The 27,600-nt window shown below is 41.7% G+C and overlaps 1 protein-coding gene across 17 annotated transcripts in view; it reads left to right on the top strand.

Moving 5' to 3' along the window:
- Nucleotides 1-27,600, top strand: part of WWOX (WW domain containing oxidoreductase) — a 547,784-nt gene that overhangs the window by 102,558 nt on the left and 417,626 nt on the right. For all 17 annotated transcript variants that reach the window (XM_054078608.1, XM_009569956.2, XM_054078607.1 and 14 more), the window contains exon 6: nucleotides 13,667-13,755. In XM_054078608.1, coding sequence (XP_053934583.1) covers nucleotides 13,667-13,755 — 89 coding nt within the window. The remainder of the gene's footprint in view (nucleotides 1-13,666; nucleotides 13,756-27,600) is intronic.

Below are 27,600 nucleotides of genomic sequence, written 5' to 3'. Positions count from 1 at the left end.
TGAAATATGGACTATATCATGAATCCCGCAAAGCCATTTGCGATGGATGAGCTCTCCTTTTCTGTGAGTGGAGCTGGGGCTGGGGCTAAAAAAGGGCACTCTGGTACTGCTATAAAAATCTGCTTCACAGGACTCCTTTTTCTCTGTGTACAAGTAATATTTAGCTAAGGACAGAGCTTTTAATTAGTGCTTCCTCCCCATCTCTACCATCTGATGCACAGAGGTTTCTGCAAGAACAGGTCTGATGTGTCCAGTTTCCAAGGCTGGTGAGAACCTGCTGGTGTTTCCAATGCTGCTGAAAACCTGTTGGTGACAGGAAAGCTGGAGAGTTGACTCCTGGTATTCGTGTACCCTGTGTACATGCATGTCATGGTTGTATTTACCATCTAGAAACAACTCATGGGTGTTGTGGAAAGGAGCCCTCCCCATACAAGTATGGGCTGGAAGTTGTGTGGGTGATGGTGAGCTACAGTTCCTGATTACCTGGAACAGCTGCCCAGGGAGGTGGTGGAGTTACCATCCCTGGAGGTGTTTAAAAGACGGGTAAATGAAGTGCTTAGGGACATGATTTAGTAGTGGACAGGTTTGGCTGCACTTGATGATCTCAAAGATCTTTTCCAACCTGGGGATTCTATGGTTCTCTGATTCTGTTCTTTTTGAAAAGGTATGAGCAGGTAGCAGACAACGAGAAATCAGTAACGTGCTTGAGATTTGGGGCATTATTCTTCTGAAAATCTGCAAGAGAAGAGTAATTAACAGTTTTGTGATGAGATTTTAAACAACAGAGATAAGTTTAGAGATCAAATTGCCTTTGTACCTCAGCCTGCGCAACCACAGAGAAGTTAGACTTTGTCCTTGCCAAATAATCTCACCTCTTATTATTCATTCCTTCCCCTTTTGTTGGCACTTGTGTCAGTTGTGTTTCCTCTACAAGACAGTTTACTAACAAAATATGCTTTCTCTCCATTCTTCTCCCAGTAGTTACATACAAAGGTTGTATGTGCTAAAACATGCCCAAACGAACATATAATATATTATGCAAACTCCTGACTGCTTTAGAAACACATGTAATCATATTAAGCAAAACCATTCCGGCTATTCACGTATACACGTTTCTGAACGTCAGATGTCATTGACGCTATTTAACTTCACTTAAATGACAAAAAGTTCTTAAATGTAGCTTTTCCTGATACCAAAGCATAGTTAGGGAGGAAAAAAAAAAGAAATCTGAGTGTATACAATATTACACAAGGAAAGAAAATTCATTTTATTGAAATATATAGTACAGTATAGATGGAGTTCAGGAAAAAAAAAGTGAAATGAAAAGTATAATGCTATTTTCCTAAGCCACATTTGCTAAATGCAGACTTTTGCAAGGTCAGCAGTTACACTGGAGTTGAGCAGAAATGGCTTCAGTGGCTTTAACTTTACCAGTGCCCTTGATGAGGTGCAGAGTTGTCAGTATTCTCGTAAAATTCCTCAGTGATGGCTTCTTCTGTTCTCTTTATTTCCTTAAGTGAACATCTGTCTAATTGTTCACCTCCATTGCTTTAGTGCTTTCCTCATGCTTTCTCTGTTTCCAGACAATAAACTTTATTTTCTTCATAAGAATTCAGTCTACGCAAGGGTATTAGGCAGCTTGTTTGCACCTTTTAATTTCTGGAAGTTTTCCAGAAGGGCTTTTTGCCGTACTTCCAATGGGTTCATCTGTGAATCATGTAACATAATGCAGCATTGTGTTTGGGTTTTTTTCCGTTACCTTCTGTTTATAAACATCTGCTTGGAAATTTTCTTTTTGGATTTTTTTAGTATGTTTTACAATTTTTGCATGTGGCGCATCGATAGGATTTACAGTCGCTGCTCCTTGTCCAGGTGTTTGGGTCGGTACAGCCAAGACTTACCTTAAAAGTTGGAAAATGCCTAAGCTGCTTGCTTGAAGGTAGAATATGCCATTGTTGTTTAACCATGCAACAATACCTGTTAAATTAAAAACCATTAAATAATTGAATGGCTGCATTAAAAGTGGCATTAACACTTCTGGCTACAGAACTGCAGAAAGCATCTACAAATCTTTCTGTCCAGTACTGTTCCCCACATTCTTGATGTGCTGCTTCCCTTCATCGTTAGTTCTTTGTGGTCAGTTTTGCTTCTTTTATGGAGGGGAGCGGTGGTTGTGATTGGGGTTTTTCTTCCTTTCTTCCTTTTCCCTCCTATCTGTAAAACATTTATAGCCATTTTGCGCGCCTGTTCTTCAGGTTGAAAGTAGGTTACTGTGCTTCTCTTGCTGCTTTACTCGCTTTAATGGCAGCGCTTCCTTCTTTTGTATGGAAAATGCTTATAAGGACATTATTTTAAGGGATGTTCCCATCCTTGTCTCTATGTTGTTCATTGGCAGATTGTACCCAGGAAACAGATGTTCTAGTAAGTCAATGATGGTGACCATCATCTCTCCTCCTGTACGAGGCTTTGATTTTCTGCTGTGTTTCTGTTACGTAGAGATAAAAATTTTATCAGAAAATTCATGTATAATTAGTAGAAGAAAATTTTAGACCTTTTGTGTTGACGGTGCTTAAAAATGAAGCGCTTGAATTTGGAGCGACGTCACGTTTGCACAAAAGCCATTTAGAACAAACGGACACGGCCTTGTGACCCCTCTGTCAGTGTCTGGATGCCGTCAGCTTTATATCTGTAAAGTACACGGTCTAGACTTTGATCCCCAGTTTTTGATGACCCTGGAATCACATGATGTTTTTAATGATGTGTTTGGTTTCATATCTACGTTGCTGATTGCAGGTAAAGCAAACTGATTCCTGAGACTGGAATCACAGAAATTGATATCCAGCCTTTGGGTTTATTTTGTTCACATTTTCTTTGTCCCACAATCTTCATTTCTTTACAAGGAAAGGACAGAAGGAACTTCCTTCTTTCACGAGCACAAATTGGGTGGCTCACTGCCAGGATTCCATATTCCGGTGCTGCTCTAAAGTGCCTGGCATTTTCTTGTGTGTGTGAAGGACTTCATATTTCTCTTCCAGTCTAGATTGGGTTTATTGAATGTATATAAAGACCCTGATCCTGCCAACCTTTATTTGTACCAGGAATCTTTGCTAATGTGATTCCATCCTTTTCTTTCGACAACTAAAATCCCACACAGAACAATGTGACCATTTTCAATGGAACTTATAGCTGGGGGACGGAACGGTTGTAGAAACAAAAGAATTGGGAGATGTGTTTATGTTTTGAGGATGCTGTTTTGTAAGGTATCTGGTGTATAGTATTCGAAGCCAGGAGGCTGTAACTGAACTGCCAATTCTAATTTCTTACAGAGCTAATTATTCAGTTCTGGCATTTAATTGTCTCACACATGTATTCCTACTTACGTGAAGCATCCTGAAATTATTTATGATTAAAGAAGTGAGGAGTTTTAACCATATCCATATTTGCGTTTTCCTACTATTGAATGGGGAGAAAGACCTGTACCTTAAACCTCCTGGCAAACCTTGCTGTGCTCCAGAGTAGCTGCAGTGCATTTCTAAACCTGCAGACGTCACTATTCTGCCAATTAACCGTGCTACGCTAAATGTTCTTCTAACGCTATGACCACATTAAAATAGATGTTGCTTCCGTCTAGCAATTATAGCACTTTGGTTTTCGTCTAAACCTATTTAATCGGACTTATTTTAGTATCATTAATTTGTTTTCAACATTCCACTAAAGGAGACACTCTGCTTGCATCTTAACTTGTAGAACTATGTCTGAAGACCGTCTTTAATTAATAGTTATTGTTGTTTCAATACGGGTTTATGAACTATTTGTTTTGTGTCATACACCGTACCATTTTTAAGCAGCATTTTTCAATCCGAACATAGCTTCCAGGAGGGCACGCTGCCCAGAACATCAGTGCGCTCACAGTTATTACTTTGTGTCATATATAATCTTGTTTTTTCCTGCAACAAATAAATCTTCAGGCCTCCCTGCAAAAAACATTTGTGGTTACAGTATAATAAAAATAAACCGTTTGTCGTGACTGCAGCTGACATTTATCAGCCTATTTGTGGGTGCTCTTTCTCTCTCGGTATAATACGGAACATAATTTGTCACTTTGTAAATACATTCCAGCCTAAATCCCTGCCAGCATCTGTTAGTGTTTGAAGGATTAATGCGCCGCACAGTGCATGTCTGCACTCTCAGGCAACAGCGTAGCTTATGATTATGGATCATGAGAGAACAGGGAAAAAGGGTTCAGTTTATATTTACTTACACATTGTTGCCCTTTTGACCATCATGCTTTTCTCGTCCTGTTTGTCATCTGCAGGAGCGATGCTAACTTTGCGCTGTGTGTGAGATCCTTACGTGGAACCCTGCTGGGAGATTTATAAACCAGTGTGTGTATAACTGTGCCTACAGAATAACGCAACCTTAATGCTTTGGGTAATTAACAACAATAATATTATATTGCAGTAGGGATGTTACTGGTTTAATCTGTTAATAAATACCGGTTTTCCTGCCATTTCCAACAAATCCAGCACCCTGTTTACCACCTCTATTGCGTGTCTCTCAGCAGCCTGTGAGCTGGTTTTATTTAATCTTAAAAACTTCAAATTGCCCAAATTTTTAAGAGGAAGCAAAGTCTGTGGCTTCTAAACTACCCTGATGCTGTTTGCCCTGTTGCTGTTTTTGCAAATGTATTCTGCTATCTCTTCAAATCTCGTAGAATGAAAGGAATTGAAAGCATCTGCATAGGAGGCTCCAGTCAGGATCCTGCTCCATGTTCCCAGGCTCCCCCGGTCACTCTGTAAACAAGGAGATATGTTTATTAGAATAGTAAACCATACACATGTAATATATTGCCAAGATTATTTGAGATTCCCCAAGATAAATTCAAATTGGCTTTACAGGAATGGGCGTTTGGAGAGAGAGAAAGAGATGATCTATATCCAGGGAAAGGAAAAAATCCAGCTAAAAGTAGACTCCCGAGTAAATACCCCCAGTTGCGGTACATTAAGAGCTAAACAAATTCTTGTTGCCAAAGCCTAGGGTCGGGTATTTTTTGAAATGCATGCAATTTCTTGTTGTTGAAGCAGATGTGCACTGCCTGCGATGGAGCCGGCTACAGCCGGGAAAAATCAGGGACAGTTGGAGCCTACAAATTGAAGTATTCTGAAATTATAGTCTAGTAATTTTTGTGTCTGTTTTTTTGTTCTCTGGCTAAAGAATAAATAACTTTTAAAATGTCCTTACAAGATTGACTTCTCTTGCTCTTTTAAAGCATGATTTAGGATTGCTGTGGCATAGCTTACATCTGGGAAAATATTAATTTCAGAAAGAAAAGCATGTTTTTCCTTTTTTCCTTTATAGTTATCTCTTGAAGATTCAAAAGGCCAAATTTACAGAGATGTTGATCTAACGAGTTCACTGATGTAAAGATTATGAAATATTGTGATTGCTTCTTGTGGGGATATTTATTACAGAAGAGTTATATGTAAAAAAAGATAAAATCTGAAAAACTAAGCAACCACAAAGAAACAAATAAATGTATTTTGCATTTCTTTTTATGAGTAGATATTTACTAATAGAGACACAGTTTTAAAATTATTGAGGAATTTAAAATGACTATTGCATGACCAAGAGAGCCCTGGAACATCCAACTGAATTATACTAACACTCTCTAGAGACTTTGTTGCATTTGTGGCATGGATTTTAAATTATAGCTAAATTAAACAACATTTGGAAGAGGAAAAATATTACTGTGAATAGTGACTTGTTTAAATGTGAGGACCAAGTACCAGGTTGGTGTGTGGCATACTGAGAAACTGAACTCCTGTCAGGTTGTCTTTATTGCTCTTCTGAAGACGAGAGACGTGGAATTTCAGTAGCTCATTGCTTGCCTTTATATTTAATCTCTACCTAAAGGAGGATCCAGAGTTCTTAATTTTTCTTATAAGCCAGTTGAGCTCAGTTCAGGCGTTTGCTCTTTACTGTCGTGTGTGGGGAGCTGCTGCTGCAACTTTAAGATATTCATTTACAGCACGGTCTTACTACAGCTTGAGGGCTTCGGGTTGTCTGAAGAGGCCTCTTACCGCTAAGTTGTAGATGATGCCAAAAAGATAAACATTGTTCTCTGCCAAACATCCACAAATGATCTGGAGAAGGGATAGAGACAGGGAAAATAACAATAATAATTCATTCTTGATGATAAAATGTAGGTCAAAGGATGATAAGCAATGCTGGCAATCTTCAGGCTCATCCTGACCCGTTGGGTCTTTATGTATGTGTTCTTCACTTGACTTGGTTGGCAGCAACCCCTGCTGGAGTTCCAGGATGAGCAGTAGAAAAATTTATACTGGTAAATGGCAACCAAAATATGGGTAAAACACAAGTTGGGAAACAGTGAAACCGAGTACTACTAAATAGATTTTGTTTCTAATGAAAGAAAGAAAACCTTTGATCTCCGATTTTCATGAAGAATCACTGTCAGTCCCAGCTGTTTCCCTCTACATCACATACAGAGAGCCAACAGCATCCTGGCTTGGATCAGCCATGGGGTGGCCAGCAGGAGCAGGGAAGAGATTGTTCCCTGTGCTTGACGCTGGTGAAGCCACACCTTGAATTCTGGGTTCAGTTTTGGATCCTTTGCTACAAGAAGGACATTGAGGGGCTGGAGTGCGTCTAGAGAAGGAAATGGAGTTGGGGGAGGATCCGGAGCCCAGGGGTTCTGGGAGCGGCTGAGGGACCTGGGGCTGTTCAGCTTGGAGAAGAGGAGGCTGAGGGAAGTCCTCATCGCTTTCTGCAGCTCCTGGAAAGGAGATTGTGGTGAGGTGGGTGCTGGTCTCTTCTCCCAAGGAACAAGAAATAGGATGAGAGGGAATGACCTCAAGTTGCAGCATGAGTGGTTTAGACCGGACATTAGGAAAAATGTCTTTACTGAAAGAGCGGTGAAGCTCTGGCAGAGGCTGCCTGGGGCATTGGGGGAGTCTCCATCCCTGGAAGGGTTAAAAAACCATGTGCCCGTGGCACTTAGGACATGGCTTAGTAGGCATGGTGGGGTTGAGCTGATGGTTGGACTTGATCTTGGGCATCTTTTCCAAGCTCACTGATTGTGTTTCTATGCTATGTTGGTTAGTAAAATAACTAATAGTCAGGAAATTGGTTTGTGTGGCGTGCAATCTTCTCTTGCATAAAGATAGTGACAATTGGAAAGTACTGTATAGAAACTGCTGATATGGGGCGGTGACTGGAAGAATGGAATGTAAAATCATTCCACCACGATGTCTTCTAATGAGCTTTACGAGGGTGTGTCAAATGCAGCAGGAGAACCTGTCATTAAAGCATCTAGCATGTATGTTGGATTGCTCTTATGCAGCGTGAGTCATCTGTCCCAATCAGGTCCGTGTGAAGGAGCTGCATGGCAATCAAAGCCCACTACGAGATGAAGCTGGCATTACATAAATACAACTTTGTATGAAGTACCAAGTGTTGACTACATTAGCGACAGTAATATTTACAGTCTTAATCCTGAGTGAAACCCTTTCTCTCTATTACGCATCTCCATAAATAGTGCATGGCACTGGCTATGGGCTGTCATGAGCCATGTGTTGAGCTGTCACCTGGGCTGCTGGAACAGCCCCTGCTTTGTCCCCAACATGGAAATATGGGCTTATTTGGGCGTTGCTTATTATGTGCTGAGGTTTTTTTTACTTCACCTATTTTAAGATAATTCCACAGACTTTTTAGCAGCTTTGATGTCAGATTCTTCTGTCCCGAAGATTCTGCTTCTCACACTGCATAGGAGAACAATTTGCCTTCCAAGATGTTGTCATTAAGACTTTTCTTTATCAAATTAAACTGCTTTTTACCACTTGGTTGTGTTTTGAGTCCTTCTAAGTCAGATGTTTTTGTTGTTGTGCTACGTGTTCAGTTTTGAGCTAAGGGCTGTTAAAAATTGAAGATACGCATGCAATATTTTTTCAGCGTAAGATTATACAGTAAATTATCTTGTGTCCACTGTGCTACGTTTCAAGGAAGCCCTTACCAAATGACTTGTATTTACATTAGATACAGGGGCTACAGCATATTTATTAAGACTCTTCAACTTTGTATGAAACTGGAGCAGTCAGAAGTAATGGTGTCTGCTGAAAGATTCTTTATCATATGAATTTACTTTTAGTCATCTATTATTTATTTCAGCTATTTTATATGCCATTATAATAAATATTATGACAGAGAAAGCTTTTATGCTTCAACTTATTGTACTGCTCTTCACTTCCTTGCAATCCTTCAGGAAAATGTAGCTGTGCTTTACCTATATTTAACGTAAATCATCACTTAGATTTGAATGAAAAATTCACTATGAAAAAAGGCTCCTTCTTCAATACCGAGACACAAATGCACAATCATGTTTACTGCCAAACTACTCTCCCATGCAGTGTTCATTTTTAAACAGATTTTAAGCTGTAAAGTGAATACATCACATATAGTGAACTTGGTGGCTTTTGGGATGTTTTGACTTTCTTGTTACTTTCTGGCTCAATAAGCATTTTTCTGGCCCGAGTGCAAAATGTACCAATTGCACTTAACCATGTTTAATATTTTTGCTCCAATTTGCATAGAAAAGTAACCAGACTGTTTTCTGGTGTATTTACAGTCATGAAACTTACCTGGAGATATCGATAAAATGCTTTTAGAACCGGGCATAAAATTGTCAAATGCAAGATAAAATTTTTTTCTTTGCATATTTCAAAATGTTCTTGTGTTGTGTTTAAAAGACAGCATTTTAAAACCATGAAGCGATCTGCCTTCAGCTGCTCCTGCACTGAAATCGCGGAAATGTTTAGTTTGGAAAAGACCTTTAAGATCATGGAATCTGACCACTAGCATAACACTGCCAAGTCCACCACTACGCTGTGTACCTAAGCACCACATCTACGCATCTTTTAAACACCTCTAGGCGTGGTGACTCCACCACTACTCTGGGTGGCCTCTTCCAGTGCTCAACAACCCTTTCTGTGAAGGAATGTTTCCTATTATCCAATCTGAACCTCCCCTTGCACAACTTGAGGCCATTTCGTGTTGTCTTATCACTTGTTAGGTGAAGAAGAGACCGGCGCTGACCTCACTACAACCATCATTAGCCTTGAGCTGCTCTCTGGGCTTCATGAAATGCAAGGACTGCCCCTCCCAAAATCACTGGTTTGATGGCTCTGACTGCCAGTAGAGAGCAGAAGGGTGTCTGCTTCTTCTTGTGAAGCTGCCCTGAGTCTGGTAGCGCCAGTGGATCTGGACGCAGTTGGGACACTTGTCCTGGGGGTCTACTGTGAGGACACCAGCCTTCCAACAGCACCACGTAGTAATGGTCCTGTAATTTAGAATTCGGCTCTTTAAGTTATTTTACACTCATTCTGTTATTTAGTTTCTCCTTAATTGAGGTAATTGAAAATAAGGTAGTAGAGGGAGCATTAATATCTTGTGTCGATTTAATTTTTAGAATTCTGGAATTTTCTGCCCTAGTGGGCTGATTTTTTGATGTCAGTTTTAAAACTGTCTTCTGTATTTGGGCAAGTGACAAGTCTCATTTAAGATTTCACAACATAAAATGAGGCATAATTTGGTCCTGAAAATATATGAAGGGAGATGGTGAAAGAAATCAGCGTAATACAGTTATGACACATGAGATCAGGATTTGCAGCGTACCGTTAGCAATCAGTTCTGACTGTGCATTACAATTACAGCTATGATGCCTCTTAGCAAAGACGTGGCTTCATTTTATTTTTTATTCAAAAAGTATGTTTTCTTTTCCTGTAAATATGTATTACCCAGGCTTCTAGGGAAAGAGGGAAAAATGGTAAGAAAGGTAACACTAAGCTACTGTAAGAAAACAAAAACCCTTCTACTTGTCATTAGTTGGATCTGCTGACGTTATCACAAAACCGAGTACTGTGTTCGTTTTGGGCCCCTTGCTATAAGAAAGATCTTGACGTCCTGCAGCACGTCTAGAGAAGAGCAATCAAAGTGGTGAAGAGGCTGGAGAACAAGTCTTAGGAGGAGCGGCTGAGGGAACTGGGGTTGTTTAGCCTGGAGAAGAGGAGGCTGAGGGGAGACCTTATTGCTCTCTACAACTGCCTGAAAGGAGGTTGTGGTGAAGTAGGTGTTGGTCTCTTCTCCCAAGTGACAAGTGATAGGACAAGAGGGAATGGCCTCAAGCTGCGTCAGGGGAAGTTTATATTGGACATTGGGAAAAATTGCTTCACAGAAAGGGTTCTCAAGCACTGGCAGAGGCTGCCCAGGGAGGTGGTGGAGTCACCATCCCTGGAGGGGGTTAAAAGGCGGACAGGTGGGGTGCTCGGGGACATGACTTAGTAGTAGACAGGTACGGTTTATGATCTCTAAGGTCTTTTCCAACCTAATGATTCTGGGGTTCTATTAAGAACACACCATGCAAGTGTGTACCCTTATTCATAGCTTTTTTAAAAGAAATCGTAATGTAGAAGTGAGAGTGGGAAAATGTGGGATGAAAATGAGTTGCATGCTAAAGGCTTAGAGCTTCATGTTCTCAGACTATAGTGGAATTGATAGCCTACAGAATCCAGAATCTCAGTTGGTCTGAAGAGCCTGAATCAGAAAGGTTGGGGAACTTGGCTAAGCTGATGGAATGCCAGCGGATTCTGTTCCCCGGTAACAGCCTGGGGCAAGCACACCTGGCTGCTTGCCTGTCTTTGAGACCTAAGGTGGCAAATTCTGATCTGGGTGCTTAGGATGTCACCTGCTTCTTCCATGAGGAAAGCGGAGCAAATGATGTCTCTGTGCTCAGGATGTATTAGTATGTATGCAAAGGGAACACAGATTGTTACTGTCAGGTTTTTAAAAAGCACAGGCAGGGAGAAAGTTGAAAAAATGCTTATTTTGCCACTTCCTTTCACTGCTATTCAATGGAAACCATTATTACACATATCCTTTCTTGCCTTCTCCATGTCTCCCTTCTCAGACCATTTTTGATACAGTCTCTTGAATTTCTTAACAAATGTTTTCTTTGTCTTTTTCTGTAACTGTTTATTTGACGAAGCCAAAAGAAAAAAGGCAAAGTATTGTTAAATTGTTTGAAAGAAATGATCTTATTGGCTGAAGAAAACAGTGCGACTAGAAGGGTGGTCTGACTGCATTGATGGAGCTGGTACAAAAGCAGCGTAGTTACAGTTTGCATTTACTCTCTGACAGTCACTGGTCATCCCTTCCAACAAATCATTTATGATCTTTAAATTTCTGTTTTTTACATTTTCAGTAGATTCATCCACAAAACCACGCCAATCCCAGTCAGTTTATTTGCTATATCTGAAAGTACTTTGCAGACATCATACTTTTTTTCTTTTGGACTTGAAGTACGCGGTCATTTCTCTTCTGTGCTCGGAATCTGTAGCAGAAACCCAAAATATGGCACTAAGAAGAAGAGCATTACCTGGGAAGAATGTTTAAGCTGGGGAGGGGCTCTTGATCAGGGAGTGCAGGGATGAGATGAGGGGAATGGTTTTGAGCTGAAAGAGGGGAGATTGAGATGGGATCTTAGGAAGAAATGTTTTGCTGTGAGGGTGGGGAGGCCCTGGCCCAGGCTGCCCAGAGCAGTGGTGGCTGCCCCATCCCTGGAGGGGTTCCAGGCCAGGTTGGATGGGGCTTGGAGCAACCTGATCCAGTGGGAGGTGTCCCTGCTCATGGCAGGGAGTGGAACTGGATGGGCTTTAAGTCCCCTTCCAACCCAAAGCATTCTATGATGATGGTTCTATGATGATTCTAACTGAAGCAAACAGAAGCAAAATTCTGTGCGCTCCTTCTCTATGAAGTAAACAGCTCTGGCCTGCCAAGTTGGACAGGAATTGTCATGGACCGCTATTGCATAATGGAAGGCAGCAGCATCTTTCTCAAGTTTCTGACTGTCAAACAGAAGAAAATATTTACCCAGCAGGGCAAAATGAATTCCAGAATGATGTGTGTCTTGTGAGGATAAAAGAAACCCTCTTCATAGCCAAGCTGCATTTGGCATTTTCAGATTCCATCAGTTGCTGCTTCTTGACAGGAACTGAACCTGAAGAGATTTTAGCTGTATTTATTTTGCTGTCCTGATAAGTCTGGTGGGAGTGGGACAAAATGGATTTGAGTGACATTCTGTTTAAACCCGACCTGTAAGGTAATTGTAGCAGGCAGAACGGGTACCAGGAAAATAGGAAACAGATGTAGAGAGAAGAGTACCAGATGTACTGGAACATGGAAATCAGGAGAATTGCTTGAACTCGGGAGACAATAGGAGCACTTTTCTTGGCTTGCTTCTGTGCTGACATGTGCTGCTTCCCTTTTGTTCCTACAGAAATGCTCACTGTAGAACCTTGTCATCACAGTCGGTACCCTGTTGTTCCACAGTGCTCCTGCTGCCTCCCCTCTTGCTTCCTGCCCTTGGTTGCATAGTGCCTCTGGATCTACTCCATCTTTTTTTTACTCTTTCTTTTAGCATCACTGGTGTCCAGTCTGAGCTGTGACATGTGTGCATAGCATGTTGGAATTACATGAAGTCTCCCTCTAATTTCTTTTTCCCTGAATAAGTGGAGCAGAGTGAGCTGCAAGTTGACACGTTTAGGTCTGGGGAGAGTACAGGGTTTGTGCCAGCTTTCTCTTATGTACCAAGACAGTTTGTGTGGTCTACAAACTGAATTTGAAAGTAAGGGTGAGCGCAAATACACATGATCATAATTCCTTAGGGGACCTATGTGACTTACATGTCACGGTAGTTGGCATTTTGCAGAGGATCACAGATATTTTTAAAGAGAGCTGAGCGTTGAGGTGCAGACACACAGCTGCAAGTGTCAGAACTCTGGCTAGAAACAACCACCGTCCACTTGATTCTCTGATGACTTTGACTTTAGTGGATGAAAATAGACTTTTGGTCCATTCTGTTCTGCAATTTGGAGTGTACCAGTTTCAAAAGATCCAAGAACAAGGTTCTTAGTGCTCAAAATACTGACAAGAGTTGTTTTGGTGGTGCCTGAGCTTTGCACCTTCAGGTTAACTGGTCAGTTTTGTGATTGCATGTCCTCTTCTAGGTGAAAAGCTGGCTTTAATTACATATGAAATTTCTTTAGAAGATATTACGCACTGGTAAACTTCTTGTATGAAAAACTCGTTTTTTTCCTGTTTTTTCCTGCACTTATTTTGTACTGTCTTCTACATCACCTGCTGTGAACAGTACAGTGGTTTGGATTGATATGCACAGGTTTGAGTTTAGCTGGTTTAGATAGGGTATTTACTGACTATTTTCTGTTGCTATGGTATGTAAAAAATACCATGAATAATGCTTACTCTGCTTTTTATTTTATGAGTTACATGTTTCACCAGTTAAACAGAAGGAAAAAATGATGGTATTAACCTGAACACTACCTGTGTCGATTCAGTGTCTTACACAAAGCCGTGTGTTACACAGGGTATGTTTTTAGCAGAACCACAAAACTGCAGTGCTACTTTTGGCACTAACTCTTGTGCTCATCTGTTCCGTTCGGTGATTTGTGTTCACTTTGGGGTTATCGTGTTAAACAAGGGAATCAGAGAAGTTTCGTAACACATTTACTGGAACATGATACCATGAACTAAACTGGCTGTTATTTATCTGTTTTTCTATTTTCTCTATTTCCAGCATAAAGCCAAGGTAGAAGCGATGACCTTGGACCTTGCTTCTCTTCAGAGTGTGCAGCGCTTTGCTGAAGCATTCAAATCCAAGAATGTGTAAGTACTCTGAAGATTACATGTAATAATTTCTTGCTATTTAATGTCTTTCTCAGCCCAGCACTGCTGGCAGAATTCGCCGTAGCTGGACTGAGCAGTAATCACAGTGAGGAATAATCTTTGCACAGGATTTTTTTTTAATCTAATTTAAAGATCATTTATTTTCATCTCAAAGAAAATAATTACAGCTCTTATTATTCCAATCCTAGCCCCAGCTTTAAAGAGGGCACTGATACCCTGGTGGCTGTTGAAAAAGGCCAAAGATGAACTGCGTGAAAACAGCTCAGGCAACTTTTATCAGTTTTGCAGTGGTTTGGAAGAGTTCAGGGATGAGCAATTAGTGCTTTCCTTGCCTTGCTTTCTTTTCTATCCTTCTCTCTCTCTCTGTGTTTTTAAAACCTTTAGAAAAACATCCCTATGAGGCAGACAGCTCTGTTTTTCAGTCCTGCATCTGGAATAGTCAGTAATTAGAAAAAAAAAAAAAAAAGAAAAAGTGAGGAAGGGGGCAATAATGACTAATGACATTATTTAACAACAGAAAAATGTATAGGGAGATAATCAGGTTAGCTTCCCAATGGTTTGTTTAATTTAGCTCGAACAATGAATCTCTAAATTGAAGAAAAGATTTGAAATCTTTAAGTGCCAACTCTTGACAATGAATTCCACACTTAGTGCTTTTATCCGGTTTGACCCATTGATTGTTGTGACTGTTCAAACTTAGCTTTTCTCTGCAAATATGTGTGTACCACATGTGCATCTCGCTGCACTTCTCGGGAGAATGTGGCCTCTTAGACAGCTTTGAAAATATATCATCGTCGGGAAAATACATAATGAGGAATGGTTTTTCACTTTTGAAATACTGCCAAATCCAAATCTCACATGGATAGACAGATGACATTTTAGTGCTTATAAGTCTTTTAGATTCAAAGAATTGTCAAAACTGACTTCTAACACAAGTTCCTTTACTGCCCAAACCTTTGATAACAATATTTTCTTATCATATATCATCTTCATATATTAAAGCTTCCTTGAAGTAGAAAGATAAATCCGTGCAGCATTGGAGCTTTAATATTACCTCAGTTTCATAATACAGGAACAGCAACTGTTTTAATTTGGCTTCTTCATGCTTTTAATATGCTACATCTCTTTCAAAACTGAATGGTGCAGTGAGAAGTTAACCTCACCTTTTTCCCAAATGCAGCTCTTGATTTGTGTGCTGCCGATCATATTGTGGTCACGGCAGTTATCCATTCAGTGTTTGTGTTTGTGACTGCTCAGAAGTGAGCAGACTTGCATTGATTTCTGCCAAAAAGCTTAGAAAATGAGAACCTACAGAACTGGTGAAGATACAGAATCAGTAAAATTACAGAGTCAGTAAAACCTGGTTTATGTTTGTAGGCATACATTGTTTTCCCTGCACAGGTCTGTTAAGCTCTGTTGTCAGTGATGGACAGGTTTTACTAGTGTTTCGCTCTCATTTTATTTGGAAAAAAATTAACAATAGACAGCATTACAGCCTCTGCCTTACCTCCAGATCGTCCTGTGGAATCTGGGTCTGGCAGGACAAGCCTTACAGCAGAGCCTAAGTCTGTATCTGTTGCGAGACCTGGGGGGAGTTTACCAAAATGAATTTCCAGTTATATTTTGTTTAAAGTCTGAGACTGGATGGAAACCAGACCCCACACACTGCCTGTAGCAGCAGATCTTTTATCTGATACAGAAGAGTTACCCTACAGTCATCTGCGCTGGCAGGAGAATGGGCTGGAAGACCTACTCTGATTTTTTTGTGATTGAACCATGTCTGAACATGGTCAGAAAAGCAATTATATGGCAGTAGCATCTTATTACTACAATGCTTGCCCGTTGGGTTTGCAGCCCTGATGCACAGTAACTACTTACGTCTCTTCGTTTATTTGCCTTGCTGTTGTGTCTAGAGGCTTTTGTCAGAGCAGTGATTCCTTTGCATTAGGAGGAATTGAAAGAAATCTTTCAGGCTTCAGCGATGGACTTAGTCTTGCTCTTTATGCCTTGGCAAGCCTGTAGCCTAACTTTCTTCAGAGGCTTTGGTATCTCTGATTTCATGCACCTGTAGGAGAGGGCAGAGTGATGAACCCTCCCTGGTTCCCATCAGGTCACTGTGAGCCCTGTTCATGAGCACAGGAAATATGTGGTGTGTGTAACTTGCTTTCTTACAAATTCCTTAATGATAAAGTAGTAGGAAAAGCAAATAAAGTGTTGGGGTATTTTTCTAAATAAAACTGTCATTTCAGTTCGGAGTTCATCAATCTTGGTTTCTGGGGAAAAACTACAAAAAATTTAAAGTATGGAGGAGAAATTTTATATGAACTCACACATTTTAATAAAGACCTGCATTTTATTTCTGACACCACAGTATCTGAAGAGGCCCTTAGTATTCAGTGGTGAACATCTCAAACTTCTGGGTGTATATCCTAGAGGGCATCGAGCACAGCATCGCCAGCCGGTCGAGGGAGGGGATTGTCCCACTCTGCTCTGCACTGGTGCAGCCCCCACCTTGAGCACGGGGTACAGTTCTGGGTGCCGCAGGCTAAAAAGGATCTGAAGCTGCAGGAGAGTGTCCAGAGGAGGGCACAGAGTTGTTGAAGGGTTTAGAGGAGAAGCCGTGTGAGGAGTGGCTGAAGTCACTGGGCCTATTGAGCCTGGAGAGGTGGAGGCTGAGGGGAGACCTTATCGCGGTCCACAGGGAATGGCAGGAAGATGTGCCAGGGGAGGGTTAAGGGGGACACTAGGGAAAGGTTCTTCCCCCATAGGGTGGCGGAGCACTGGGACAGCTCCCCAGGGAAGCAGTCACAGTACTGAGCCTGACAATATTGCAGAAGCATATGGCCAAGGCCCTCAGAAACATGGTGTGAATGTTGGGGTTGTCCTGTGCAGGGACAGGGGTCGGACTTGAGATCCTTGGATGTCCCTTCTAACTCAAGTCATTCTATGAGTATTTTCTGTTTAATTTCTCCAGTTTTCTATTGCTTTCTGGGACACTTTGGTGTTCTACAGAACCCATTGCTCTTGGTGACGCCTGACCTAATAACCAAACATTTATAAAGCAGAGAATAGATTTGCTGGTATTCTGAAATTCTGCTCTTCTAGGACATCTGTGACTCTAGGGACTATTTGTTTTCAGCAGATAGAAAGGTGTACTCACAGTCATGTTGCAACCTGGGAGCCTGTTCTTCCTTGGTTGATAGCTGTTGGAAAGGAGTCTTCAAGAACACTTGAACACTTTCACAGATCACTTCCTGGATGAGAAAATGAAAATGGAACTACTCCAGAAAAAAGACTCCCTAAGTTTCATTGACTTAAAACACCAGAACCTCTTGCAGCTGGGGAAGGTGGTGGCAGTGAGATTGCAGGGAGAAGTGCAGAGGGAAGATTGCTGAGATTGTAAGTCTCCTGTCTTGATGATATAACTTGTAGAGGAAAAAAATGCCTTCTTGAATGTGCTTGAGGATCTGAGAGCTTCTGGAAACGACATGAAGAATGAAGAGATGTCATCCTTTGCTCAGCGGGAATTGAACAGGGGCTGGTTGCACACAGAAAACAAATGATGCAACAGAGGGAGAATTGAGAAAAACATAAATAATAAACGAGAGGAAAGAGTTACTCTGGGAAGAAACATTTAACATAAACTGAAGTAGTGCTTAAGAGCTAAGAAGGCTTCCTTGTTTGAAAGTGGAAATCAGATGATTCATCGGCAAGTTATCACGCTGCAAAGAGATTTGATAGGAGTATGTTATTCCTGTTTGAATTTGTTAGGTGTTGCAGCCTTCCCCACAGATAAAGTTTGGGCTCAGTGTATATAAACACTGGTAAGTTATGCCATATTCCTGTAAATATATTCTAGAAAATCCTTCATCCTCACAGAAAAAAAGTAATTTTTTGTTTGCATTATCTGTGCTCTTGAGTCGATACAGCTGTTTCTGAGACAGTTTTTAATCCCTGCAGTTTCAAATAAAGCTCTGGGGGAGAAGGGTTGTGCGGATTATTTTAGATCCTGCAGTTCTGTGATCACAGCAAAATATCAACTTTCCTTACAAGCAGAGCAGTTCTCTCCATTTTTTCTGGCTGTCATTGTTACAAAGATTCTGTGGGCAAAATGAGCTGAACCCGATTGCTGGGTTGGATCTCCCAAAGCCGTCTGTGGGGGCAGGCAAAAAGAAGCAGTGTTGCTGTTGAATGCCTGGTCTGCCTCCGGTTTCATTGTCACACGATGAGAACACAATGGGACTGATACATAAAATGGAAGCCTAGCTTGGTAAGAGATAGGACTGAAGGATTTTCACTGTAATTTCTGGCTGACTTTTTGTATTCCTGGCTTTCTTTTAATATCCCTGACTTGTTGTCTGAAGATGCATTCCCCACTGAGTATTTCCACCAGGAGTGACTGACCTCCACCTTCCTTCCATGTTCTAGGCTTAGGATGAGAGTAGGAAAAGCGATCTCAGCACACCTCAGTGTTTATTGTTACTTCTTTTATCCGTATCTAGTCTTCCCCTGCTGCTAGTCTCCAGTGCAAGCATTTGATGAATGTCTCTATTATGGAAATCAAATAAATGATCTGTTTATAAAAGCATTCTGGGCTAAGATGGATTTGGCATGAGCTGATTTTTGTGCAGTTGGAAGAGGCAGAGCTACCAATCCTTCATATTAGGCTTTTGGAACTGAAAAACACTGAACTGAATCTCATCATCGTTAAGTGGGCACAGTGTGAGGAATTACGGTTGGTATTAATCCACTTCCTAGACAAAGCGACTGTCCTCCTGGCAGCAGGAGTGCAGCAGAGCGTTTAAATGTAGTCAGCTCTGGTATTTGGGAGTTCAGGGTCTGTTGGATTTGGTATTTGTGCGGGAGTCTGGATTTGTGGAAGTGATGCTTTGGAACCTCTTTCCCAGTTTAATCATCAGATATCTGACTAAACCCTGCTTTCTTGAAGTGGGAGACAGCACTAATACTTCCTTTCTAAAATTTCCAAGGCACCTGCCTGTTGTCAGTGTTTGTAATCATGGCATTTGTGGGATCCTCAGCAAAAGAACACTGCCATGATCGAGAGGGAGATTTAGATTAGATGTTGGGAAGAAACGTTTTCCTGTGAGGGTGGGGAGGCCCTGGCCCAGGGTGCCCAGAGAAGTGGTGGCTGCCCCATCCCTGGAGGGGTTCAAGGCCAGGTTGGATGGGGCTTGGAGCCCCTGATCCAGTGGGAGGTGTCCCTGCCCATGGCAGGGGATGGAGCTGGATGGGCTTTGAGGTCCCTTCAAACCCAACCCATTCTGTGATTCTATGGTCGAAAGAGTTAATGGGCAGAAGTTTGCAGTAAAGTCAGAGATTAAAGTTTATGTGTGTCTTCAGTTCTGAGTGGTGCGTACTGCCGCTTGCTGTGAATTAAAGTTATCTTCAGCTAGACAGTAAGACACCAGCTTAATGTTCTCAGTGTCTGAGGGAAAAAGAATAAAATTATCCTGAAAATTCTTGAATTACTTCAAAGATATAAACCAGTGTTTGCCAATAGCTGCTATGTAGAATGTTCTGAATTGGTAGCAGCAATTCAAAGTTTTGCGGGACTCCCATATGCAGATTTTCACTGCAGTTACTCTCCTGCTCTTTAAAAAAAGGACTTTTTTGGTGGTAAAAATTGACATATGCTAACAGTTTATTCACTTATGCTGTGTGTAGAAACCTGGAAAAGAAAGCAGCTATGAATTATGATTCTCCATTTGGAACTTGAGTCTCTCCTATTTCCCTCACCAGACCCAACATGGAGAGGGCCATGTTTTCAGCCGGCCTCCTTAGCAGCAGCCTCAGACTCTGGGAGGGCATTCATTTTTCATGCTGCAAGCAGGAGCACTCCGAAACCTTGTGGGTGCAATTAAGATTTCAGAGCCTGCTAAACGTTCGCTCCAGAATACCATTTTTCTGCGTTTTCATATATTCTAACTGACATATTGCATGCGTGTGAAGTTGGTTTTTAATTCCAATTTAACCACAATTAAATTATAGAAGTTGCATACACGAAAGTCTATTCATGTATATGTAAAAATGGGATCTGTTTAGCAAGTTGTCTACATATCTTAAAAGATCCAGAAGAAAAAAAGGAATATATGATTTAAATGAATTATTCGTAATGCTTAATGGTTCTATAGTAGATGTAGCTCTGCTGGAGACGACTGTAACAACTATGCATGTTGAACATGTTTTCTAACACTGTACAAATCTAGCGCCTTGACATTTATAGCAATGCTACTTGTGAATTGGAACTAGTAACAGTTGAGTTTGTGTACAGCTTGAAACACAGCTGGCATTCTGACAGTGCCACTGAGGCACAAACTTCTGGACAACGCTGTACAGTTTGAGATATCGAACAATAACCGCACTGAATTAAGTACTGAAAGGTGCGGAGTTCAGGAGCTGCTGTTGCAGACAGCACCTACCTGTAGTTTCACTGAGATCAAAGGCTGACTGCATCTCAAACATGCATATGATATTAGGGGGAAACTTGTTTTCTCTTTGTGGTGATTCTGGGCCTTATTAAAGCTTGGGAACTGGCTTTCTGCATACAGAATTTTTCTTTTTTTTGGTCTTCTTTCTTCTGTTTTTAAGCCTACATGCACAATCACACCGTTGTGGGAAGATCTGTCATGTTGTGTGGATCCCAAACCTATTTCTAGTAGTTTTTAAAATAATAATCTCTCAAGTTTAACCCTTTCTGATGTTTTTTGCCAGATCACCTTTCATGCCATTTCCTTTCTTGTGGAAACATCTCCTGCCTTAGGACGTTTCATTTTGTTAAGGTGAAAGCCCATGTTCAAATAGAGATAGAATTGACAGTTAATCATAACTTTACATACAGTTGCATCTGCAGAAACGTGGTTTTACATATTACTAAGAGAAAGGTTTTGTTCGGTGTTTGTTACACAATGTTGAGTCCAGCTGTGCTGTCTAAGATTTGTGACTTTGCCACTTGTCAGAAGCCCTGACAACTACCCACAGACTTTGTGCTTGGCACACTGGCTGTTCTCCTTCCCATTCTGAGCCAGGGGTCCATGCCCAAGTCTAAGCCTGGTCTAAGATGGCTCAGTAAGACTTGGGGCCCTCTCTTCCTAAAACTTTCCACAATACGCACTGACTGTTTGGAGCATCGAAGAATTGAAACATGTATGACTTGATATGCCTGACTAAAATGTATTCTCTTGCCAATAAAACAAGGGTCTTACAGCAATGTCACTTAATGGGTTTTAAGACGATCCATGTGTTCAGTTAAGGTTGACTTCCAAAAATTCTGAAATAGAAGGCAAGAGTTGGTATTTAATTGCATGTAGATTAAAATGTATTTAGTATATTTAGTTCAAGGCTTTCCGTGGTAGTTAATAGAAACCCACGAAGGAAGAGTCTTCTGTTGAATTCTTGGCTGTTGAAGCCTCACTGCTGACGTTAGACAGGCCATGCACTTACCACGTAGGTCTTCATCTAAGAACCCCAAAACTGCGTGATCCCAGAGGATATCGAAGTACATTAATTTTTATCACAACATGGAATCTCTCATGCCTGAATGGCAGATGTAGCTGCGAGGGCCTTTCTGGGCTCTATTAGAGCTCTCTGCATCTCTAGGAAAACAGACGAAGGGATGGGTGTTGGCAAGAGATGTGTTCAATGTGCATGACATGTTTTATTGTTTGAGTGATCAACCATGGTGCCAGAAATGTTTTCCAAGGTGTTATCTGTTTTTAATGGGAAATAACACAAATATGTAATAGAAATAGTAAATTGGCCTTCCTTAGGAGTTGTAGCTTTTGGTTTTGTGAGGAGTACTCACTGTGTACAAATGAAATTTGTATATTTAGAAATATGGGCAGAAACAACAAATCATTCCATGGTTATTGCAGAAGTGAGTGTTATTTACAGCTGGCTTATGCTTATCTGTAACTCCGGGTGTATGTGTGTAAATAATGATTTGCTATTGGGATTTGGAAAAAGATGAGTGTGCCCACTTTCAGGCAGCAAATATCCTTCGGTGAGCTACCGGGTGAAAATTACCCAATTGTGGGTGGTTTCATTGCTGTTCTCTCTGAAGCGTCTGGGAGATTTAAGACAAAATATCTTGCAAAGTAAGACAAGGAATGGAACACGGTGCTCCTGTTATTGTGCCAGGGCTTGAGAAAAGGAAGAGGATACAGAATGGAGACCATGGAAGGTTGACTGGATCTAGAAACTAAGTTGCAGAGCCCGATCTGATCCTTTTTCTACTCCAATCTGGCCCCAGGACTTCCAATATCCATCCATATGTAGGTATTTTGAGTTCCCAGGGATATAGAACTGGCAAAGAGGCAACACTCAACAAAGGAAAATGTGATTTCTTAAACTGAGTTGGTTTTGCAGTGTGGCCGTGAGGAGACACTGAGGTGAGGGAAGAGCAGCACTGATGCCCATTGTTAATATCCATAGTGTGCCCTAAAAGGTGAGAGAGTCCCTGTATGAACCTAACAGAAGGAAGAAACCCACCACATGCTTCTGAATTATAATTCTTTCTCCTTCTCCCTCTTGCCTTGTAGTTATACGTTAAAAAGCAAGTACTAGTACTAATCTTGACCTTCATTTTTAAGCAATGATTTGTTACCAAAAGAAAGGGATTTACTGTTGTAGTGATATCAGATAAGAAAATGCAGATTTAGAAGTTCCTAATTTCTCTGATTTCTGGTCTCGCAGACCATAAGTGTCATGTATAAATTAGCCAGGTTGTGGGAGTCAGATCACGCCAAGTAATTCCACCTCCTGCCTGCTTTTCTTCTTTTGTATGCAGCCTTTGTGAAACCCATACTAAAGTGGAAGGAGAAATCCCAGCTTGGATTGTTTTTGAGGGATGGTGCTTTGGGCAATGCAGATTTTGCTGAGGTCAGTTTGAGGGCAACATTACAGATGTTTAAACTGTTAATGTCAAATGTTTAAAATCATTACATGTTTAAATGTTTATTTAATATTGAGTCTGAATTTCTGTTCAGACGTGCAACTTCAAAATTTTCACTATTGTTGAAATTGCTTCTGTGCCTCATTAAGAGGAAGAGTAAGGCCCAAACGCTTCTGTCCCCCAGAGCTAAAAGCACAGCATTTTTCTCCAAAGGAAGACAACTTATTGATTTCTGGAGGCGTAAGGTGATGGGTTTCTTTGGTGGGTTTTTTGGTTGGATTTTGCCCCACTGGATATGTGAGAAATGCTAATAAAGGGAAAACCAGGATTAATGGTTGTTTTCTGTTTAGTTCTAAATCGGTTGAGACCTCTATTCCTTCTCCAAACATTTAGGCAATCGTATTTGGTAGATTTTATGGAGGCAGGGAGTAAAGACTGAGAGATAGCTGACCTGTATGGCAGCATGCAGATGATGTGTTATGAGTACATAGGGGCAGCTGCTCATCGTAATTCCATGTATTTGGTACGAAGGAAGCAGCAGAACAGCTTCAGTCTGCTGCCATTAATCTCTTGGAAGTGGGGCAGAAGTATTTGCTGATCAACAGTGTCAAATCCTGCAAAGAAATCCAGTCGGATGAATTTGAGAGACTTTTCCTTGCTTCTAGCAGGAGGTCACCCATCAGGGCTCTAAGTCCCGTGTTAGTGGCTTGCCTTAAAATGAAGCCTTGAAATGACACAGATCCACAATTCTGTCAGCTGGTGGTGGCAATAGAGGGCATTTTTGCTGACTTTTCAGTCACTATTTTTAGAAAAAAGGGAAGACAGACATTCAGCATTCATTTCAAAAATTCACGGAGTAAAGTAGTGCCTTTTTTTTGTTTGTTTATTTTCATCACACAAGTAGATCTGGCTGGATCGGTGTTAGATCCTACGCTGTTCCGAGATTCCCTGCTGCTGCCTGACTCGGGGTTTTTCTCATCGCTCAGTGTCTCACCCGTGCTGCCTGTAGAACTGAGAGGGATTTCGGAGGTGATTTAACCCCCCCTTTTCTGGAGAGCCACGAGCCTGGGCTGTGTGGTGGTGGTTTGCCCCAGGGATACAGGCATTCCCTCACAGGAAGAAGCGCCATTTGCTAACTTCGAGAGAGCAAACATGGGTCTTCAGAGTTACAGGATGGAAAAGTTTGGTGGGCTGTGACTTTGCTTCCTTATGGAAGAGAAGTCCCAACTCTCTGCCGTCTTTGCTGGCCGTGACATGGGCCCGCAGTTGCTTGTGGGGCTTTGGGGATATGGTGAGGCATTTTCTGTTGAATTCCTGTGTAATTCCAAACAGTGTGAACTTTTCAAACCACTTGAGAAGTGCCCCAGATGGTGTGACATTCTGCTTCATGGGTAGATTTGAAAGTATTCCCTGTGCATAATTTCTGGTTAACTATTTCCTTACATTTGAAATGGGAGAACACCAAAGCCAAGGACTCTGTTGACATTTTGGCGGTGTTTGCTTAACCTCCTAGTGCACAGGCTACATTTGTTGGAAAATATTATTCTTACCTTTGCAAATCATCAGTAATTAATTCCCTTGGAAATAGCTGCTGCTGCACACAAGCAGCTTGGGAGGCTGCCTGCAGATCAGAGTTTCCCATCAGGTGCTAACAAATTGATTATTAAATTTCATAACTAACTGCTTCATAGCAACAACTTAGTTTCTAGATCTCTCTAATGCATTCACTCACTGTATTTGCAAGTAGTGCAAAGCAGTTCAATTGCTTTGCTGCTTCTAATCATAGAATCATATAGAATGTTCTGAGTTGGAAGTGACCCACGAGGATCATCGAGTCCAACTCCTGGCCCTGCACGGGACAAACCCGACATTTGCACCGTGAGGCTGAGGGTATTGACCAAATGCTTCTGGAATATTGTCAGGCTTGGTGCCATGACTACTTCCCTGGGGAGCTGCTCCAGTGAATCACCACCCTTTGGTGGTTCTTCTTGAGGGAAGAACCTTTTCCTAATGTCCTTCCTGCCTAACCCTACCCTGACACATCTTCCTGCTATTCCTTCGGGTCCTGTCATTGGTCACCAGAGAGAAGAGCTCAGCATCTGCTCCTCCTCCTCCCCTTGTGAGGAAGCTGCAGAACACAATGAGGTCTCCCCTCAGTCTCCTCTTCTCCAGGCTGAACAGACCAAGTGACTTCGGCCGCTCCTCGTATGGCTTCCCCTCCAAACCCTTCACCAACTCCATGCCCTCCTCTGGACACTGGGAGCTTGATATCCTTTTTATCCTGTGGTGCCCAGAAATGCACCCAGAGCTGAAGCTGGGGCCGCATCAGAATGGGACAAATGGTGTACTGAACACAGTGTTGTAGGATCTGAATGACTTGCCCAGTACAAGGGTTACTGATGTGTCGCAGACTTGTGAAGGGCACAGATGGTTTTCAGCTGAGATACTCACAATTAAGAATGTCCTTGTCAATTCTGCATGCTTTTTAACTTTCACTAAGCTGTAGGTACCATTACCAACACGGTGAGAGTTCTCTGGAACTGCTCGCAGTTAAAGCTGTGTGTTCTTGAGCCTCAGTCATGCTGTGAGGGGCAGGAAGCAGTCCCTGCGTGCTAGGATGGGGCAGCTTCTGTTCAGGTCCCAGCGTGTCCGCAGTCTGCAGTGGCAGACCAGGGTAGCTCACTGGGCATGGTGTCAGTCATCGACTGGCAGTGGCTAAGGAGATGCAGGGGTCAATATTTGAAACATTCTGCAGGGCTTTAAATACAAAATACCAAAACCATGTCGTGGTTGGAGAGAGCAGCTCGGTAACGTCGATACCAGGAGTAAATTCTAAAGAAAGTTTTCCTTTGCTGCTGACATTTTTCATTGGCCTTAGATGTGCCTGTGATGTAGAAATCCAAACAGGTTTAAACCAGAGGGAGATTGTTTTTCCTTGAGCACAGGAGAAAGCCTAATGTAGATAGCAGCAATGTTTTTAACGAACTTCTGAAATCAAGGTCATAGTTCTGCTATCACTTAAAACCACTCCGTCCACAAAGCAAAGCTGTAGTGCCAGATGTTTGCTGTGAATTGTCATGTATCTTAAAAATTATGTCCCTGCATAATGGTACGTTCAGTGACGGAGAGCTCTGCACCACTGCCAGTAGGATCTGCCATCAGTGGCTGAAATGTATAACTGCACAGGGGCTGTTCCACAGGTGATCCTATTCATTTCTCGGCTCCCCAGACTTTCCGTGATCATTTTCAGTAAATGGACCTTCGTTAGCAGCCTGCCCAGACACACCGATAGGTTAATGGGTGTGGATCCAGATCCAAGAAGTGGTTCTTTCCATGCTGGAATGAAGCACAACAGCAGTATCTACTGATGCATAGAATCATAGACTCACTGAATGGTTTGGGTTGGAAGGGACCTCAAAGCCCACCCAGTCCCACCCCCTGCCATGGGCAGGGACACCTCCCACTGGATCAGGTTGCTCCAAGCCCCATCCAACCTGGCCTGGAACCCCTCCAGGGATGGGGCAGCCACCACTGCTCTGGGCACCCTGGGCCAGGGCCTCCCCACCCTCACAGCAAAACATTTCTTCCTCAGATCTCATCTCAATCTCCCCTTTTTCAGCTGAAAACTGTTCCCGCTCGTCCTGTCCCTGCGCTCTCTGATCAAGAGCCCCTCCCTAGCTCTCCTGGAGCTCCTTTCAGTCCTTGAAGCTGCTCTAAGGTCTCTCCACAGCCTTCTCTCCTCCTGGAGCCTCTAAGTTTATTTGCTGTGGTGTTTTCTAGATAAATCCATTTTTAAGTATTTAAAAACAGTAATACTAATTAAAAATAACGAAATTCTAAAAAAGAACCTGATACTATTTTTCATATGGGGTTAGTTTAGCCTGTCTCTGTATTTATTCTTATACTTCTTCACAGATTTTTCTAATAGAATATTGTAAATACTTCTAACTTTATGTTCCTTAATTTTAATTACTTAAACAAATCAGAACAAAATGTTGTTTGAAAAATGCAAATCTCATTAAAAGGACCGAAGCATAATTTTATTTCTTGTATAAAACCCAATTAAATGCCCTGACAATTTGAAAGTGACTACATTTTATAGTTTAATAATTCTATAATCATCTTTTTAATTAATTGAGCTGACAGATTTAGGTAGAGAGTGCATATTTTGCCTCTGGTAATTATTGTGTAATTAGTATTAATGAAGGATACTACATTTGGATAGGTGGGACATAGTTTTTGTTCATATGTGTCTTTTCTGTCTTGTTGTGGTCTGTAACTTCCATAGTACATATGACAATTTTTAAAGAGTGCCATATTTCCTTTTGCAGCCAATGGTATTTTTTTGTGTTACTGCTGTGCTCAAGTCCTTTAGTTTGCAGGGAGGAAGCTCTTCTACCAAAAATTGCACCTGTGTTGAAGAAACTTGTTCCCTTTTCCCAGCAGGTTTACACATTGGTAAATAAATTCTTGCTGGAGCTTTTTGTGCACTTTGAGCAGAGATGATGAATCATCCAGAGCTTCCTCACGCGCACTCAGTCTTTGCGAAGCTTTGTTTTCCTCTTGGCAGCTGCATCTTGAACAGGCAAAAATGAGCTCGGGTTTAACATGTTTTGATAAAATATGCCTCAAAAGGTCAGGTGCCTTTTGAAAAACGCGATCCTGCATAGCTTAGTAACAGCCTGCCGAGCACTATCGAGTGCCGGGTGAGGCTGTGAGGGGCAAAAACAGACCTGTGGGGTGGTTTGAACTGAGGGAGAATCTTGCCTTTATTGGACAGGACAGTCCTCCTCTTTCAGGTTCTTTTGTGGGTGTAGTGGGTGTGTGAGAGAGTGGATGTTATGCGTGAAAGTGTCACTGACCAAAGGCAAAGCAGAAGTTCATCCCTTTGGCCCATGAGCTTCCCATGGTCA

The sequence above is a fragment of the Cuculus canorus genome, chromosome 13, assembly GCF_017976375.1.
Source record: "Cuculus canorus isolate bCucCan1 chromosome 13, bCucCan1.pri, whole genome shotgun sequence".
In the NCBI taxonomy this organism is placed as follows: Eukaryota; Metazoa; Chordata; class Aves; order Cuculiformes; family Cuculidae; genus Cuculus; species Cuculus canorus.
The sequence above is the reverse complement of the archived record's forward strand: the minus strand, read 5'-3'. Positions and strand labels throughout refer to the sequence as shown.